Below are 19,125 nucleotides of genomic sequence, written 5' to 3' on the forward strand. Positions count from 1 at the left end.
ACATTTTCAGTGTCATCACAGTTGTAGGGTTTGAAAAGTCAAATGTATAATATTAAGTATAGAAACATAATTAGTAGAACACATGAAGTTCCTTCCTTGAGAACATGTTGAACTGTAAAAAAGTGAATTAAAAAAACAGCCAAATCTTTTGAGAATTTGACCTTTTTCTTGCAAAATACAATAAAATATTAGAAATGTTCATTGTTTTTGGAGCCAAAATCAAAAGTAGGTTTCAAAAATACTTTTCATTGATTTCATGCCCATTCAAAGTGTATTGAACAAACGGCTGGAACAAAGTTAATATTTGTTTGCAATAAAGATTTGTTTCAGTTTCACAAAAGGGAAATAAATAACAACAAAAAAATAAAAACAGCTGTCTCTGTATCAGCCAAACCATTATTCTAAAAATCGATATCGGTATCTGCTGACAATTTTGCAATCGATGCATCCCTATTTTTTACGGGATGGAACCATGTGCAACCATCTGCCTAATTATTGTTCATCCCCTTACTGGAATCAAACGAGAAGGTAAGTATTATCATGTTGGGAAGATAAAATGATACTGTATTTGTTCATCTGGTTACCTATATCATAAATAAGATTGTGTTCTAGCTTCCCTTGAATTATTACATTTTTAGCAGGCATCTGGGAAGCACACAAAAGTAGTTTCAGAAAAGTGAGTGTTCATCAGTTTGAGATGTTTGATTATTTTCAACAATTTAGAAAAACAGCTTTCTCTTGAGTAGATTCATTAAAGTAAGGCAAATACTATCCGTATGTATTTTGCTGCAGCAAAGACATTTTTAACATTAGATATTTTCTCTTTTTGTAAAAGTTGGCTGGATAAAGTTACTTGTGTTGTTGTACTCTGTTTCAGCTTTGCATCTGAGAAACAACCTAATTCAGTTAGGGAATCTGAATTTGCTGAAAGGTAATCTTTTTTTCCCCTTCATCTTATATCGACATAGCTAGTAAGCAACCTCAGTTTAAAATCGAAGTAAAGTTTTTAAAAAGCGCCATGTTTCCGAAATATTTTATCTTGATTTGATTACCTTTTTAATTGTGTCATTGACAGAATTATTTTTAAATCTTAGTCTCTGTCCCTTCAGGGCAAATATCTATTGTCCCACAGGGCTCTGTGAGTGAGGTTCCTCTGGTTTCCCACACTCTGTCCTTTCACTGGAGGAACAATAGAAGTGTGCCTCATTATGCATCACTTCAGATACAATGTCTGACCTCTTTATAGAGGGACATGTTTAACTTTAGTGTTTTTTATATTAAAACACCTGAAACTGAATATGTTTCCAAAAGAACGTTGGCAAAGGTGTCATTGAACGCACTTCCTCTTAATTAATTCATTCATTTCTTATTTGAACCATATTAGTTTCACACTGACCAGGTATGTTATTGATAAGCCATTAACTGTATGTTCTGAATTGTATCAGGATTTTTCAATTCAAGGAATGTTGGTGTATACCTCTAACAATTAAAGTAAAATGAAAATTAAGAAGAGTACACAACATTTTCAGCTGTCAGTGTTTGTCGATTAAAGGTAGAAGTGATGATGGAGAGGGACCTCTATTAATTATTGTACGATGAAAGTTAAGAACATGAGACAATGCAACACTTTTAACTGGCAGTGTTTGTTTATTCAACAATGAACAACATGAAAGCATGGCCATGCTTGAAAGCTTTATCTAGAGGTGATGATACATCACAACAAAAACTTGTAGATTTCTACAAGACACTGTACTCACTGAGAGTCGAGGAACAACCGTCTTTACAAAAGAAAAAAAAATTACATTTGAGGGACCAGTTATCCACGGTTGGTTACCAAAAGAAAATGTAGTAAAAACTGACCTTACAAGTAACAATATGCTTGAAAATCAATACTTTCGATTGATTCTTAACATGTAAGAATTACATTGTCTTTGTAAAACTGTTACATAAATAAAACCTTTTTAATTAAAAGGATAAACATATTGATCTTAAAACAGATCATTATTCAATAATCACATGAAGTGAGTCAAAGTCCATTATGGAATAATTTCCATGAAAAGGACAGTTACGTTTTCAAATCAAAATAATCAATATTAATCAGGAAATAACACAATATCAACTTGATATTCAACACATGGCGTACATTAAATGAATAAAAGTAACACAGGAAAATGGTGACGATAGTTCAAACTTTTTGAAACAAATTACAATCATTGTCGCTTCAAAAAGACAAAGTCTCTTATTACATATGTTTATAAAAAGAACCGTTAAAGTTTCTGATCAAAATTATCAATAATAATTTGAGGTTTACAAATGTAACAATAGTGCTGTAATCTGCCAATACATAAAGTACAGTGTATTATAATTGCAGATGCAATCAGATTTGGTTCATGCAACATGCACGAGAAGATGTTCTCTTTCTTAAAATGAAAGACATAGTTGCTCTGATTTCCTCAGGAAATGTAATCTTAATAAGGAAAACCAACAACACCAACCGTCTGTACAAACAGAAGAACGAGTTCTTAGTATTTAAGAATTCAGAAGAATTCACTTCCAGTAACCTTTGACCAATATGGTCATCTCAGTTTGTCTGGTAGTAACTCCAGTCTGTAGGGGTCTACCACGGCCTCCAGGGGGCGCTGTTGACTGGACTCTTCTCTTTGGTGATGCTGGTCTGGACTGTGGAGCTCAGCAGAGAGAAGTCAGCCTCTCTCAGGTTCTTATCAGAGGAACACTGCATCTTGTTGACGTGGTTCAGCAGTCTTCTCTGGGACTGAGTCTTCCCCTGCTCTTTGGACAGGAAGTGTGTCACCTCTTGGACACACCTGGAGTAGCCCTGGTTGACAGCTGCTGAGTCCACAGCTTGATTCTGCTGCTGCAGTCGTCTCAGGACACAAATTGTCATCTCCAGGATGTCTGCTTTCTCCAGCTTGGAGTCTGGCTGCTGTTTAAGGAACTCTGGACCCAGGAGAGACTTGATCTGCTCAATGCTGCTGTTGATTCGCTCTCTGCGTAACTTCTCCACCAGAGGCTTTCTGAGCTGCAGAAAGAAAAAGAAAGTCATTAATAATCTTATTCTGGAGTTTAGTGGTAGCATGAACAAAGACAACGATTGAAGGACAATATTGAAATCTTCTTGAATCTTGAATTTACCTTGTGGGTCAGAGTGTGAGGCTCCTGAGAGTTGGTCATTGCTGCAGTGATTGTAGGTGCCAGGTCTGGATCTCTGTGCTGTAGAGAGAATCTGATCTCTGCTGGCTTCATCCCTCCTATTTATAGTCCCACATCTCCATATGAATGTGTGGGTCTAGGTCTGACTGCACTTTCTCACAATCTCAGCCAATCTGGGTTTGATGACACAATAATGGGTCCAGCACACTTAATGCTCTTATTACCACAAGGGAAAATGTTTAGATCCCAGGGGAACAGGTGGGGGACTGGGGGGGGAGAGACTCACAGAGCTCTGTGTGAATCTGGGAAAGTGGTAACCCTGTAGAGAGCAGACCTGCCTGATGCTGGGATCAATGACTTTGACTTAACACGCGCTCATCATCTCATCACACGTGAGGAAATACGTTAATCCAAGCATCTTTATTCTTATCGGATGTTATTAACCTAAACCTCAAATAATAACATTTAAGGAAGTATTTTGATGATTATTTATGATAGCTTCAATACAACCATTCAGGCTACATTCCAGATGTGGTCTTTTGACACGTGCCTTGTAGTCAGCCTGAGTAGCAAGTTGAGCTCAGTTTCCCACACTGACTCCCTGTATGGTGTGGTCAATGATCCACAAAGGGACTCCTCTGACAGATGCTTGCTGTGGGTTGTTACAGAAACTGAGTCTGACATCACCAGCCATCTGGAGGGAAAGGATGCCATTGGCTGACTTGAAAGTTTCAAACATTTACATTTTTGTCTACTTGTAACTTCATTTTCTTATTTCTGAACAACAATTGGATCAGACTTGAGCCCTAAACATGAGAATGGGAGGTTTCCTGGAGGGCAGCTGTTTCCTGAAGTGTGCCAAATCCCTTTGGAGAATTACTTGGCTGCTGGTGGGATGGGAGGTGTTTTTCCCACACTATGTCCATTAGCAGAAAACAGGCATGTGTTACTCTGCAAATTGATCTTTTTGAGGATCCTGTGCACAAGCATTGTGCAATACCTAGAGATAATTATCCATCAACGTTGGTAGTTGTTAAATACCATTCAGTGAAACTAGAAAAGGCCATTTCTGCTATTTGCTGTGTGAATGCTTCATGATGAAAAACGTTAGAGCAGTTTGTGTCCATTTAGAGTTTATGTAATAAATGGCTGAAACAAAGTCCATATTTTTTGGTATTATAGATTTGTCTACCTAGCAAAACTATTTTTAATTAATAACAAAGTAAAAAAACACAAAAAAAAATCAGCCAAATCGTTATTCTAAATTCTAAAATATCAGCCTTGAATTTTGCAATTTATGCATCCCCTGTTTATAATTAGGGACAGAACCATGTTTTTCATCCTACTTTCCGTAATCAAGCAAGCAGGTAAGTCATATGTTGAGAATATAAAATTATATTTTGGCATCTGGTTACCTATAGCATAAGAAAGTGCGTGTTCTTCAGTTTCAGATTATTTCCAATAATTTGGAATATCAGCATTTTTCTTGAAGATTCAATAAAGTAAGGCCAATACTATATCTACTGTATTTTGTTTCAGGAAAGACATTTCTAACTTGGGATATTTTCTCTTTTTGTAAAAGTCTGCTAGTTACAATTACCTGTCATGTTGTACTTTTTTTCAGCCTTGCATTTTCCTGATAACGATGAAGCCATAGCCCCGCCTCTCCCCACCTCTGCTGCTCACTGCTGTAGCATGGTCAGTTGCTACTGTCAGTAGCTACTGCTACTGCTACAGATGTTAGTGCAAAATCTACAGCTCCTCTACCACAACCATCAGCAACAAGTGGACATGGAGAACCACATGAACTAAATGTTGCTAAATTAAATGAATATACAGAAGGGCAACCATGGCGACCATGCTCGGGGGTCTTCTTCGCTGCTTTTGGTGTATTTTGTGGCGGAAGTACAGCGCCACTTACAGGCCCGGCATATGTACTACAGCGTCTCCAGCGGGTCGAGCTGTCTCGTGTGAAGGGACACGTTTATTGAGCCGTATCCGTGTGAACGGAAGACTTTTTTGATATCGAATTTGGTTCAGGGCAAAGGTTACTCTAGATCTATTGTCCCACAGGGCTCTGTGAGTGAGTTTCATCTGATTTCCCACACTCCTTCCTTTCAATGGAGAAACAAAAGAAGTGTGTCTTACCTATCCCTGGGGACCTAAAAGAGGAGAATTGTTAACTTTAAAGGTTTTACTTTAAAACACCTTAAAAAGCTTACAAAATGCTATTAGCACCTGTTAGTGGGCTTGGTATATGATAGAGGTTGCATTTGTATTGTGAAATGTGCCATATGATTTTTTTATTATTGATGTATTTTTAAGTTAGATGCTCGCGATTTGTCAACGGGGAGGAGGGAGGTGCTCTTGAATTGTTGAAAGAGAGGGGTTTTAGGTTGCCATAAGGCTGTTGACAGTCTTATGTATCCATTGGTTGGTTTTGTGGCACATTTGTAACGCTGTGCCAACTTGGGCAAGCACGCAGGCAAACTTGAGCGCACACAGGGTGGAGAAGTGGAGTGAGGTTGAGCGATGGAGAGAGAGAGAGAGATTGAGCGAGGCAGAGAGCCTGTGCAGCGGTCTACTTGCGCACAGAGCAGGAGTTTGTGAGAGTTTGTGAGAGAGTTTGTGCGCTGAGTTGCCATATTCCTTTCGTGAACCACTAGCAAGAGTAAACTAACTCAGGGGTTCCCAAACTTTGCCATGCCAAGGACCATAGCATTACCCTCTGGCGGGGACCCCCCTGTTGCAATTTTTGCAGGGGCGGTCGTGTGATTTAAAAACAAAACATATTAAAAGATTGGCATCAAAGGACACATAGATTGATAGATATGCAGTTATTAATAACATCTAAAAAAATTAATTAAAAAAATTCCCCCTTCCCTCAAACTTTCCGTGACCCCCATGGTGCCCCCTGGCGGCCCCCCGGGGGGTCGGGGCCCCCACTTTGAAAAACACTGAACTAACTGACAGGCTGCTGTGTCAACCCAGCGAAAAACCAGTCTTGCGCGCAGCCTTTCATTCAGAATTTCCTAGCAAAATAAAAAAATGATATTAAACTAATACAAACTCTTATTATATATGATATTCTGAACAAACTGTGCTGTTGTATTAGCTGTAACGTGTCTCTACTGTAGGCTAGTTTTATTATATGTACAGCACTTTGGCTCGACCAAAAATCGTTTATAAATGTTTATAAATGTGCTATATAAATAAAACTTGATTTGATATATCCAGTGTACTTAATTTTAACATTGAATGGACAGCTTGCAGGCATAGACAGTATATTTAGCCAGCATGGAATGTAGCATAAAATAGCACCATAGACATTAATGTCATAAATGTTCATCATATAAAGTGTGAATGTAAAACCTTTTATGCAAATGACAGTGATAAAGGGATTTGCTTTTCATTAATGTAGGAATAATTTTGTCAATTCTTCAAGTAGTTCAACAAATTAACTTTATTATTTCATTTCATTAGAGGAATTGTGCAGGACAAGGTGGAAGTCTCTGAGGGACAGGTTCCGGAAGGAGAAAGCTAGGAAGAAGGAGGCAAAAAGAAGCGGGGCAGGGTCGTCAGGGGGATATAAGCCCTGGCGTTTCACGGCAGTGATGGGTTTTTTAACCCCATTTCTCATTGACCGTGAGACGTCCAGCAATATCCCCCGGCAAACCCTGCCTCCACCCCCCTGTACTACTCCTGACCCCAGCCAGGTGCCAGAGGATGAGAGCCAAAGCCAGCTAGATGAAAGCCTTGGTGAGACTCAGCCAGCCGGCAGCCAGCAAGCTGAGGCAGGGCAGACAGGAGAGGAGGAGGATAATGTTGAGGGCCGGGGAAAAAGGAGAAGGGGAAGGGAGATGTCCGCCTTTGAGAAAGGGTTGCTGTCAGCCATCGCTCCTGTTCTCTCCATGCCACTACCTCAACCTCGTCCAGTGGTGGAGGAGGACGAGGACGAGTTGTTTCTCCGGGGCCTCTTGCCTTCATTGCGAAGGATGTCCATGGCAAAGAAGATAAGGCTGAAAGTTGCCATTCATAAGGCATTTTTTGAAGCAGAGCAGGAGGAAGACTGATTAATCACTTTTTTTTTGTTATTTACAGCCATACTGATCCACACTACATGTTTTACACTCATCACTGCACACACTTCACTCACAATATTACATATACATTATTATAAATAAAAGATATTTAAAGTATGTTATGGCTATACTGTGTCTTCACTTGTTCATGTCGTTTGTCAGTTACAACATACGGAAGATACAGAAGCTTCATGTATGTCGATGTATAATGTGCTGTCTTCTGTATAATTGTTCATGTGAAAACCTGTTGAAATCACGAGTGGTTTATCAGTAAAAACAGGGCTGAAGGAAAAAGGTTGTTAGCAATGCATAATATCAATTTAAGAAACATGTTTATTAGGAATGTTTGTTTTTAAAATGGTTCATTTGGAATATTTGCTTTTTAAAGAAAATATGGGTAGCTCTTAAAAGAGCTTTTGGTTTGGAGGCTCTGAAAAGAGCCATGGTGACCCTACACCACGTTATGCTGCCATGGCACTGCACCCTCCTCATTGAAATAGCTGCAGAAGGTGTCCCGCAGTTTGATGAATCTGCGTGTGGCATTGTTGGAGCCCATCCTCGGTGCATCACGCAGGGTTGGAGTAGCTGGAGCTTCATCCGTGGACTCTGCGATAGATGTGCGTGATGTCCTTCCTATCGTCTTCCTGCGGAGGAAGTTGTGCAACACACAGGTGGCCTTCACACACAACTCTGCTACCTCCGAGCTGGTGGTGATGACACGCCTGAACATTCTCCACTGAGATGAGAGGATGCCAAACGCACATTCAACCACCAACCTGGCCCGGCTGAGGCGGTAGTTGAACATCCTCTTTTCGCGTGTGAGATGACGTCCAGGGAACGGACGCAGCAGGTTGTCCAGCAGCGGAAAAGCCTCATCTCCAACAAACACGTGGGGAAGAAGGCCGAGCCGCTCTGCTCCTGGGATGACGGTGTCAGGTGGGAGCTGCAGACTGCCATCTCTGAGGCTCTCTCCAAATGCAGAATTCCGCAGGCTCCCACCGTCGCTGCTCCTTCCAAAGCCTCCGACATCCACTACCCTGAAGAGGTACTGGGCATCCACGACAGCCAGCAGTACCAAGGAGTGGGTGGACTTATAGTTGAAGTACAGGGACCCAGAATTTGCCGGCGCCTGGATCACCACGTGCTTCCCATCAATGGCACCAACGCAATTCGGAAAGTTCCAGCGCTCCTGGAACCCAGCAGCGATGGCTCTCCAGTCCTCGGTCTGTGGTACCGGCATGGTTTCCTCAACCAGGGCGGTCCAGATGGCACCCGCAACCTCCCTGACAATGACAGCCACGGTTGCATGCCCGACCCGATAGCTGAATGCTACGGTCCTGTATGAGTCACCAGTTGCCAGGTACCTGAGAAAAAAATAATATACATGATTAAAAAAAAGTATATGTCCCCACACACACACACACACACAGAGAGAGACCACAGACACAGACCCCCCCGACACACACGCAGACCCCAACGCAGACCACAGACACACCCCCCAGACCACCCCCCCAACACACACAGACCACAGAGACACACACCCCACACACACAGACCCCCCAGACCCCACACACACACACACACACACACACACACACTTTTCCGAACAACTCGTCGAACACGTCTTTGCTCATCCTGAAGTACTGCTGAAACAGTACATCATCCAGGCGGAGCTCTTGGACCAGAACGTGGTATTCCCCCCGTTGCAGACGTTTTCTGAGTATCGGATGTACCCAACAGCGACGCACACTACATGGCCTCCTGCGAGACATTGCATACACTAAAGCCACCCTTGCTACTACACTTGCCCGTGCTACCCTTGCTACAAAACCGGCATCCATTTTGGCAATAGTGGAGAAGAACCGGGCTTTTCCTTTTTTGCTATGTCGGGGGCGGGAGATTCATGTGATTGGTTGTTGGTCGCGTTGACTCCCCAAGCTTCAGACACGCCCACCGCCAATCGTCAACGCACGCCGCTGTGTGGACGGTCCGTTAGGTTCCAGTAGATCTCTACTATCCAATAAAACTGAAATTCTCAGAAAAATCATATTAAAAAAGTTAAAAACAATTACTTGCTTTTGGCATTGAAATGGATTAGAATCTCACCTTTTTCCTGGATGTCAGGAAGTCCAGGAAGTAATTCCCTTCAAGTCCGCAACCAGTCATAGGAGTTCACATGTAAAGCCTGAACGATGACAAGAGCGAGAGAATTACATTTTACAATTATATTTTTCATTCATACCAGAGCAGTGTGTACATAGGCCCTGTACGACATGCAGAGAACAGATCAAATCCCCTGACAGACTCACACACTTTGGTGTTATCCTCATCAGATAATGTTTCATTTTTTAGCAGCAAACTAACAAGTATATGTCAGACCCAACTCATTTACAGTATGTTTTGCATCTCCTCAACAATGGTCTGTATAGTTGAGTAGAAACAAACTGTCCCTACAATTTCAGGTAGATTAACACGCATTTGTGAGAAAAGTTAATAATGAAGCACAAAACCCCTTTTTGTATTAAGCGAGCTGCCACAGAAAGTACAGCTTAACATGCTAACCTTTGGTGAGCTACAGTAAAGCTAACTTCATGTTCAACACGAAACCTTTAACGTGCATTACATTGACGATTTTAAACACAATAGATAACGTTTAGTTAACTTACCCTTAAATAACTAAATCACGTTTTTCAGTGGAAACACAAACTGCAGAAAACGTTAGCTGCTAACTGTTGTTAGCTAAGACAGCTAGCTCTTAAGGGAAGTAACATAGCCTCATGGCAAACTTAATGTTAAGTTAACATTAACGTAGCGTTGTAAGAAAGCAAAACGAACCTTCGAGAAAGCTTTTACTCTCGAAACACGATCTCTCGAAGTGATGCCCACAAATCGTCGGTTTCATCGACCCCGGGTTACCTGGTCCAGCAAAAGTCCGCCTCGTACGCCTCGTAATCGGTGCGTCGTACGACGCACCGATTATTCTTGGCGTCTTATTGCTGTGTATCCTTTGTCATAATATTTGACCCTTCAATGCATTCAAACGGGACTGAGCTCAGCCAGACCCGGCGTCATGGGCGGGCCCCATGGGGTTAACCCGCCCATCCAGGATTTGGGCCCGCCCATCCATGGATTTGGGCCCGCCCATCCAGGATTTGGGCCCGCCCATCCAGGATTTGGGCCCGCTGTTTTAAATCAGGGCTGAATACCACATTTGTATTAATTTAATGTAATTTAACTCCCCAAACTGGCGAAAACCTACCAGTTCCACCCACTGTCTCTGCCACCTCCCTCCATGCCTGGCTCCTCCGGTTTGTATCCCGGTAAATGAACAGAGACTGATCATATAACACCGGGTGATTCACTACCGCTATAATTAATTTCTCCTCCATTTTTTGGAATATGAGGAAAAGACCTGCGTAGTCTCTCCCAGCATACACGCGGTTTGATTGGCTTGCGCTTGTACTGGCAGATTTGCATAAACGGGATTTCATTGGCTGACGCCTCCGTCGAGGCAACGCTCCACGTCGCTTCCCAAAATGCAGTTCGGCTAAAAGTGACGTCACCACATTCAAAGTGAATGGGCAGAAGCGTTGGAAGCTTCAACGCACGCCGCTGTGTGGACGGGCCGTAACACCAGAGAGAGAGAGAGAGGAGATGATATGCAGCAAAAGGCCCAGCTGGATGGTTGCTGCTCCATGTGGAACGTGTTCTATCAGGCAAAGCACTTTGGTACCCAGTTATTTATGGTATTGAGTTTGAATTTAGCCTTTGGAAGGTATTTTTCCAACAGTACATTGTAGGGATGTAACGATACCAAAAACTCACGGTACGATAATATCGCGATTAAAAAGTCCATGGTACGATAAAATGTGAATTTTTTCTTTTTTTTTACATTTTTTTTTTTTCTTCATTAAATAATAAATCTGATTTGTACAGTATTTTAGTAGGATAGTAGTATTTTAAAGTGTCAACAATATAATAATCAGACCCTGCAATAGAATAAATCAAGTTTCACTTTAGTTTTTCAAGTAATTCAACTCTAACTCACTCACTCAGCATCATCAAGGTTATCTTTTAGGAATATGAGCATGTCCACATTTCCAGGTAGAAGCTGGGATGTTTGGGCGTTTACAATATCCCCTGCTGTGGTAATAACTCTCTTGCTTGGTACTGATGTCGCTGGGACAGAGAGATATGCTTTGGCCATGGGTGACAGCAGTGGGTCAGACTGTGCATTGACTCTCCACCACTTCAAAAACAATACATTTTTTGCAAAGAAGGTGAGGCTTATTGACAGGGCGAGATATAAATATACTGTTGGTACTTGTCTATACTGTTGGTACTTGTCTATACTGTTGGTACTTGTCTATTATTGTTGTTACCATCATTACTATTATTAAAAATGTTTTCTTTGTTTTCTTTATTCATTGCTGCAGAAAGGATCATGCCAGCCCACATCAAACACCTGATCAAGAACTTGTGAATCTTCAGGCAGAAAAGAAGAAAACACATTTTCAAAGTTCCCTGTACATGGAACCATGCCTGTCCTCTGTTCCACATGTCTTCAGTCAGTTATGGACCCTATGACTCGGACACTAGTTCTAACAAGGCTCATTAGAGGTAAGTATGGGAGTGGAGTTATCTTTGTAGGCTGCAAGTCGACAAACGTGATCAAGTGCTGATGCTTATAATGATCCGATTCATTTGATATGGATTGTCTGCCAATACCAAATCCTGATCCGATTCTTCTATTTCCCAGATAATACAGCTGCACCGTGTACACTAGCTCTATTTGTTTTTGCCATTGTAATTCACCATAAGCAATTGTTGACTGTAACGTCTATGCCAACCAACTGTAATTTGTAATGTATTATACTTTAATGATCAAGTTCTGGCAACCACAGCAGCCCAAATGTTAACGTAAATGTCAAGTTTTCTTTTTACAGTGTACTTATTCTGTACTTATCTGTACATTTCTTTTCAGTTTGCTTGAAGAAGTGGCTTCAACAGACAGAAATGCAGGCCAGATTGGGAAAGAATGGACGTTACACAATGGGAAACATTATGGACATGAACAAGGAAAAACCAAAAACACTTTGGTGTTTCTTATCATAGTGTTACGGTTTTTGTTACCATTTAAATATTGAATTATATTTATTACTTTTATTTTAAATCAAATGCACCGGTTTTAGATACTATATTTATTTTGATGTATAGGTTGATTTGCAGGTTGGTTGTTATTTGTATAATTATTGTATTGTTGTTACTGTGTATTTTATTATATTAACTAGCTATTTATTAAATTAAAATTAAAATGTTTATTTATTATTTTTGGTAGATACCAGAATACATGACACAATGAATCTTTGTAATATATTGATGTTCTCTTTAAATAATCATACCTGTATTTAATGTATGCTGGTCACCTGGAATCCTGGTGAGCTTCCAGCATGGTATATTTAATACTATTATTATACATAAGCTGATGATAGATGGATAAACCAGCCATCCTGGCCAGCTAAAGTGTCTAAAACCCCTCTCCAGCCAACCATTTCAGCCTAATATCTACTAGCTGGTCAATTTACAACAGCCTGACCTGCTACATTTATCTAAGCTGGTTTTTTCAGCAGTTATTATTATTTATTTACGATTTATTGAGAATCTCTATGAGTATATACCAGTCTATTCTGTTGCCTGAGCCAAGTGTGCCTGCTACATTACGATATATTATTATTGATTTACTATTTATTGAGAATCTCTATGGATTAAAGTCAAATGTATACCAGTCTGTGTTCTGTTGCTGCACCAGATCTCCGCCAAATCCAGGATCATCATCCCCATGTTCGCTCCCGTCTGTATCTCTACCGCTACTTGAATACTGTGGCTCAAACTGGTATGGTTCCACCACGTTAGACTCGCCCGCATGATCTGATTCCACCACACCGGCATCCTCTTCAATAAAATCCTCCTCTTCTTGAAAGTGCACCGAGTCCATTGACGGCTCACTGTCACTCGATTCTCTCTCCAGAGTCCGACATCAGCAATATAGGTAGTGTATTATTCAACAAGTGTTCTACTCGTGACGTGCGTGACGTCACTTTTTCGGAGCGGTCGTGTAACATCGGAAGCGAGCATGCAAAGTTGTAATAAATCACGATTTATAAATACAGCGGGCATATTGTCATGAATGACAAATGATATCCCATTATTAATAGTAGGCCTATATATTATCGTAATAAGAACAGTATTGTCCTTCATTTCGTAAGCTCTTTAAACTGAAATGTTGCCAAAATAATGTTGGCAAAGGTCTCATTGATTATACTTCCTTTTATTTAGTTTGATGACTGTATTTACTAAATTTGTTGTGACATAGCATTAATGAATGTCATATGTTATAATTAAACCACCTTAGTTCCCCACTAAACGGGTATTCTATTGCTAAATATTGTATGTTCTAAATTGTATCATGATTTCTCAAATCAAAGAACAATGGAGTATACACCTCTATCAATTAAAGTAATATGAAAATGAACACAGATGAGAACACAACATGTTCAGCTGTCAGTGTCTCAGCCTATCCGAGAGCTCAGTGACACAATAAATGATGCCACACGCCCGATGGTTTTATTGAAATGAGGGCAATGGTTAGATGGTAGGGGACTGGGGGGGTGATGGAGAGAGACTCACAGAGCTCTGTGTGAATCTGGGAAAGTGGTGACCCTTTAGAGAGCAGATCTGCTGCCTGATGCTGCGATCAATGACTTTGACTGAGCACATGCTCCTCTGTGGAGATTGAAGCAGCTGTTTCCTGAAGTGTGCCAAATCCCTTTTAGAGAATAATCTGCTGCTCGTGGGGTTAAGGATGATAAACTCTGATCTCTTGAGTTTTCCCACACAATCTCTATTTACAAAAGAAAATTAAGCTGTACTGTATATCAACATGCACATCGACATTTTGATTATCCACTTTTAACATTTTACCATTAAATCATTCCCTATATTTATATTCAATTTTTTTTTTACACTGTACAATTCAAATAATGATCACAATATGTCAAACAAGCTTTATTAGGGCGTTTGCCGATATCTCACATTGTATGTCATTCAACATTTTTTACATCCTGTATTGTTTATATAAATTATATATTGAGGTAATAATTGATACTTGGATGTGGTCATATGTTGTCTGCAAAGACTGACCTGTGTCGTCTCAAAAATGTAAAATGTTCTGTTTCCCAGTGACTAACCCAGAGGACACATAGTTATATCGCAATTCCCCATAATTATGTAGTCTTACAATTAAACTAACTGACATAACTAATGCTGCACAACAGCATTGCCAGCCATTTTTTTTATCATGGTAGAACAACTTAAAAACATTAATCTATGATATTTAACTCATTAGGCTCACTAACAGAACCGTATTAGTGCAAAGGCTTTGCCAAGCAGTATGTATCATGTTGGAAAAACTTAACATAGATATTAATCTATGAAATTAAACACATTAGAAATATAGCATTTCTGGGAGCCATGGTGTCTTTAATCTCTTTCTATCGGGCACAGATCTATTGTCCCACAGGGCTCTGTGAGTGAGGTTCCTCTGGTTTCCCACACTCTGTCCTTTCACTGGAGGAACAATAGAAGTGTGCCTCATTATGCATCACTTTAAATACAATGTCTAATCTCTATAAAGTGGGTAGGTTTCCGTGTTAACCTTATACTTTTAAACATCAGCTTTTAAGAGTTATAGCCAAATTGTCTTGCTTTAAAAAATATTTTTGAATGTACTTTGTCTTTTTTATTTTAATAAGATTAGAATTTACTTTATAAATCCCTTTATTGCAAATACAGTAAATGACCTAATTTCACGAGAAGTCTGAATAAAATCACTTAAAATGTAGTGCATAGAGATTATCAGTAAACGTAAGTGAAGCCGCATCATGATGGTGCAGTCGATACCACTGTTGCTCATAGGAGGATCCTAGCTTTGAACCTGCTGGAGCTTTTATGTGGCACGTTTGATTATCCTCCTTGTACCTGTGTGAGTGATAAGACTTCCTCCCACATCTTAAAGACATGCAAGTTAGGTTAACAGGCGTCTCCAAATTACCGTTATGTAAAAATAACGTACCCCAGCAACCTCTAGGATAGAAGAAACATTCTACTCATCATAGTGAGGGCAGGTGAAAGGAAAATAACTCTAAAGAGCAACATATTGAACTGGAGTTGTTTGTTTATTCAACAAGGCACAATGAGCAACATGAAACATGACAGCTCCTACGAGAGGTGATGATACATCACAACAACAACTTGTAGATTTCTACAATACACCATACTCACTGAGAGTAGAGGAATAACTGTCTTTATAAAAGACACACGAATACTTGACAGGAAAACATTCCCTGTTTGTTAACAAAGAAAATGTAGTACAATCTAACCTTACAACAGGTCACATTGTTCTTAATAATCAATGATCAAATGTATATGACATTGTCACAAAAAAATTGTGACAATGGAACATTAACCAAAACTTTTAATTGTAAAAGGATGAACGTATTGCTCTTGAAACTGAACATTTTTTGATAATCACAGAAAGTGAGGTAAATTTCATCATGACAACTCATCCATAAGAATGACAATTAATAGATTTGATCAATTCAAAAATCCTCAATACCAATGAAGGGGTAAAAAATATCTCCATGTACTAAGATTTACAACACACATGACAAACAGTGACACATAAAGGTATCACGGGAAAAGTGTGACATGAAGCAAACCTTTTAGAAAAAAATAAACATTTGGATCTTTTAACAGATCACTTCTTAGTTATTCTTCTTAGTTAAATTCAATAACAATGTGTCCAAAAAATAGGACACTACATTTGTTGATCACTATGATCAATAACAAAACAAAGGATACTAAATTCATCATTGATCTATGCCACCAATACATGAAGTACAGTGAGACATAATAATAATTGCAGATGCAATCAGATTTGCTTCATGCAACATGCATGAGAATGTTCTCTTTCTTCAATTGAAAGATATAGTTGCTGTCATTTCCTCAGGACATGTCATCTTGCATAAAGAAAATGAACAAAAACAACCTTCTGTACAAACAGAAGAACAAGTTCGTAGTATTTCAGAATTCAGAAGAATTCACTTCCAGTAACCTTTGACCAATATGGTCATCTCAGTTTGTCTGGTAGTAACTCCAGTCTGTAGAGGTCTACCACGGCCTCCAGGGCGCGCTGTTGACTGGACTCTTCTCTTTGGTGATGCTGGTCTGGACTGTGGAGCTCAGCAGAGAGAAGTCAGCCTCTCTCAGGTTCTTATCAGAGGAACACTGCATCTTGTTGACGTGGTTCAGCAGTCTTCTCTGCTTTTCATTCTGCTGCTGCAGTCGTCTCAGGACACAAACTGTCATCTCCAGGATGTCTGCTTTCTCCAGCTTGGAGTCTGGCTGCTGTTTGAGGAACTCTGGACCCAGGAGAGACTTGATCTGCTCAATGCTGCTGTTGATTCGCTCTCTGCGTAACTTCTCCACCAGAGGCTTTCTGAGCTGCAGAAAGAAAAAGAAAGTCATTAATAATCTTATTCTGGAGTTTAGTGGTAGCATGAACAAAGACAACGATTGAAGGACAATATTGAAATCTTCTTGAATCTTGAATTTACCTTGTGGGTCAGAGTGTGAGGCTCCTGAGAGTTGGTCATTGCTGCAGTGATTGTAGGTGCCATGTCTGGATCTCTGTGCTGTAGAGGTCTCTGTAGAGAGAATCTGATCTCTGCTGGCTTCATCCCTCCTATTTATAGTCCTACATCTCCATATGAATGTGTGGGTCTGGGTCTGACTGCACTTTCTCACAGTCTCTCAACCAATCAGAGAGCGAGTTGGGACAATAATGGGTGCAGCACACTTAATGCTCTTATTGCCCCAAGGGACAATGGTATGATGTCAGGGGAACAGGTGGAGGGGATGGGGGGTGATGGAGAGAGACTCACAGAGCTCTGTGTGAATCTGGGAAAGTGGTGACCCTGTAGAGAGCAGATCTGATGCTGGGATCAATGACTTTGACTGAGCACACGCTCATCATCTCATCACACGTGAGGTAATAATATCTGAAATAGTACTGTATAAGTCACTCTTAAGATAACAAATAATAATTCATCAAATATTATGTCTCTTTATATATGTTTTGCTTCAACAGAAACGTAAAATATATTAGGTTAAATCACAAAAGTTCATTTTCAAATGTATATTATATATTTCTCCGTAAAATATTGCTTCATCCAAAATGCCATATTTTGTAAAAATGACGGTACTGGGATGATCATTTATGGCAAGTAAATCAGTAAATTCCACACAATAATCATGCATCTGTCCAGATGGGGTCTTTTGACACGTTGAGCTCAGTTTCCCACACTGACTCCCTGTATGGTCAATGATCCACAAAGGCACTCCTCTGATGGCTGTGTGTTGTTGTAGAAACTGAGGGTGACATCACCAGCCATCTGGAGGGAAAGGACGCAATTGGCTGACTCGAAAGTTTTAAACATTTGAATCTTTGACAAACAATCTATCTTTAAGTAAAAAAAAAAACTATTTATCATGCTATATTGTCAGTTTCCAATCATTTTCATACATTTTTTTTAACATTCAGAAAACAATCTTATCTCACTTCTGACCATAATTTTAATCAGAACTAGTTCTCTACACATGAGTGTGGAAGGTTTGCTGGAGGGCAGCTGTTTCCTGAAGTGTGCCACGTCCCTTTGGAGAATTACTTGGCTGCTGGCGGGATTGGTGGAAGTCATTCACACTCAACTCTGTCCTCGTATAGTTTGATTGACAAAACCTTTACTAGAATGTCCTAAAACGTTTGCTCACATAAGTTAATATTTAAGTATTTAAAAAAGTAGTTATGTTGCTGATTAGAAGAGCAGTAACAACAAAGTAGTTCCTCAAAACAAGTTTAAATTTGAGCAGCCAGCATCTCTTTTAATCTCTGTCCCTTCAGGGCACAGATCTTTTGTCCCACAGGGCTCTGTGAGTGAGGCTCCTCTGGTTTCCCACACTCTGTCCTTTCACTGGAGGAACAATAGAAGTGTATATCGTTATATATCACTTTAGATACAATGTATGATGTACTAAAGAGAGACATGGTGTAACATCCCGTCATGTCTGCTAAATTGTTCATGTCATGTTAATCAGGTTCATGTTATTGTTTCACGTTTAGTTCATAGCCCAGGTTAGATTTATGTTTAGTCAAGTCTTTTTGTTCACCTGTCTAGTCCTGTCATTGCACTTCCTGTTTTATTTTGTACTTACCTCTGGTCTCATTTCAGGTCCCCTTACTTCCTCCCTTTGTGTGTTTTCCCGCCATCGTCAGTGTCTGCCCCGCCCCTGATTGTTTCCACCTGTTCCCCCTTACCTCATGTATAAATAGTCCTGTCTCCCTTTGTCCTGTGCCAGTTCGTCTTGTGCCTTGTGCCATTTAGAGAGCCAGCTTGTCTCGCCAAGAGATTATTGTATTTTGTGACCATAGTCAAGTTTATTTAGTTTGTAATTTGCTTTGCTATGTTTTGCCTCTTAGGAGTGATTTTTTGTTTGAACTTTATACTTTTCCAAAGTAAAGACTATTTTGAACAAACTTTCTTTTGATTCGTGCGTTTGAGTCCAAGTGTCTGTAAGGTTCCTAACACATGGTTAACGTTAAAGTGTCCACATCAAAACACCTGAAACATCAAAACAGTTGCAAAGAAAATGTGTCCTCATTGTTTGGAAAATTACTGTTTGTTATTTAGTTTAATGACTTAGCTGTGTCCATATAGAGTAATATTCATTGATGACACTTGGTGAAAGGTTTGAATGG

The 19,125-nt window shown here is 40.0% G+C and overlaps 2 protein-coding genes across 2 annotated transcripts; both read right to left on the bottom strand.

Annotated features, from left to right (window-relative positions):
* Positions 1 to 2,523: 2,523 nt before the first annotated feature.
* Positions 2,524 to 3,264, bottom strand: LOC117446628 (transcription factor HES-5-like). Its single transcript, XM_034082925.2, has 2 exons — positions 3,154 to 3,264; positions 2,524 to 3,040 (listed from the first exon to the last, which is right to left on the bottom strand). Exons 1-2 carry the CDS (start codon positions 3,262 to 3,264, stop codon positions 2,618 to 2,620), a joined length of 534 nt encoding a protein of 177 aa, XP_033938816.1. The 3' UTR covers positions 2,524 to 2,617.
* Positions 3,265 to 16,481: 13,217 nt separating this feature from the next.
* On the bottom strand, positions 16,482 to 17,050 carry LOC117446632 (transcription factor HES-1-like). The gene is made up of 2 exons (XM_034082930.1): positions 16,928 to 17,050; positions 16,482 to 16,814 (listed from the first exon to the last, which is right to left on the bottom strand). Exons 1-2 carry the CDS (start codon positions 17,048 to 17,050, stop codon positions 16,482 to 16,484), a joined length of 456 nt encoding a protein of 151 aa, XP_033938821.1.
* Between the last annotated feature and the right edge of the window lie 2,075 nt (positions 17,051 to 19,125).

The sequence above is a fragment of the Pseudochaenichthys georgianus genome, chromosome 5, assembly GCF_902827115.2.
Source record: "Pseudochaenichthys georgianus chromosome 5, fPseGeo1.2, whole genome shotgun sequence".
Classification (NCBI taxonomy): Eukaryota; Metazoa; Chordata; class Actinopteri; order Perciformes; family Channichthyidae; genus Pseudochaenichthys; species Pseudochaenichthys georgianus.

What these genes read in the sequence shown, in the direction of transcription:
- LOC117446628 (XM_034082925.2), bottom strand. Translation starts at nt 3,264, where the DNA reads ATGAAGCCAGCAGAGATCAGATTCTCTCTACAGCACAGAGATCCAGAC. An exon ending in CTCACACTCTGACCCACAAG is followed by an intron (nt 3,041 to 3,153) that starts GTAAATTCAAGA and finishes TTCTTTCTGCAG; the next exon opens with CTCAGAAAGCCTCTGGTGGA.
- LOC117446632 (XM_034082930.1), bottom strand. Translation starts at nt 17,050, where the DNA reads ATGAAGCCAGCAGAGATCAGATTCTCTCTACAGAGACCTCTACAGCAC. An exon ending in CTCACACTCTGACCCACAAG is followed by an intron (nt 16,815 to 16,927) that starts GTAAATTCAAGA and finishes TTCTTTCTGCAG; the next exon opens with CTCAGAAAGCCTCTGGTGGA.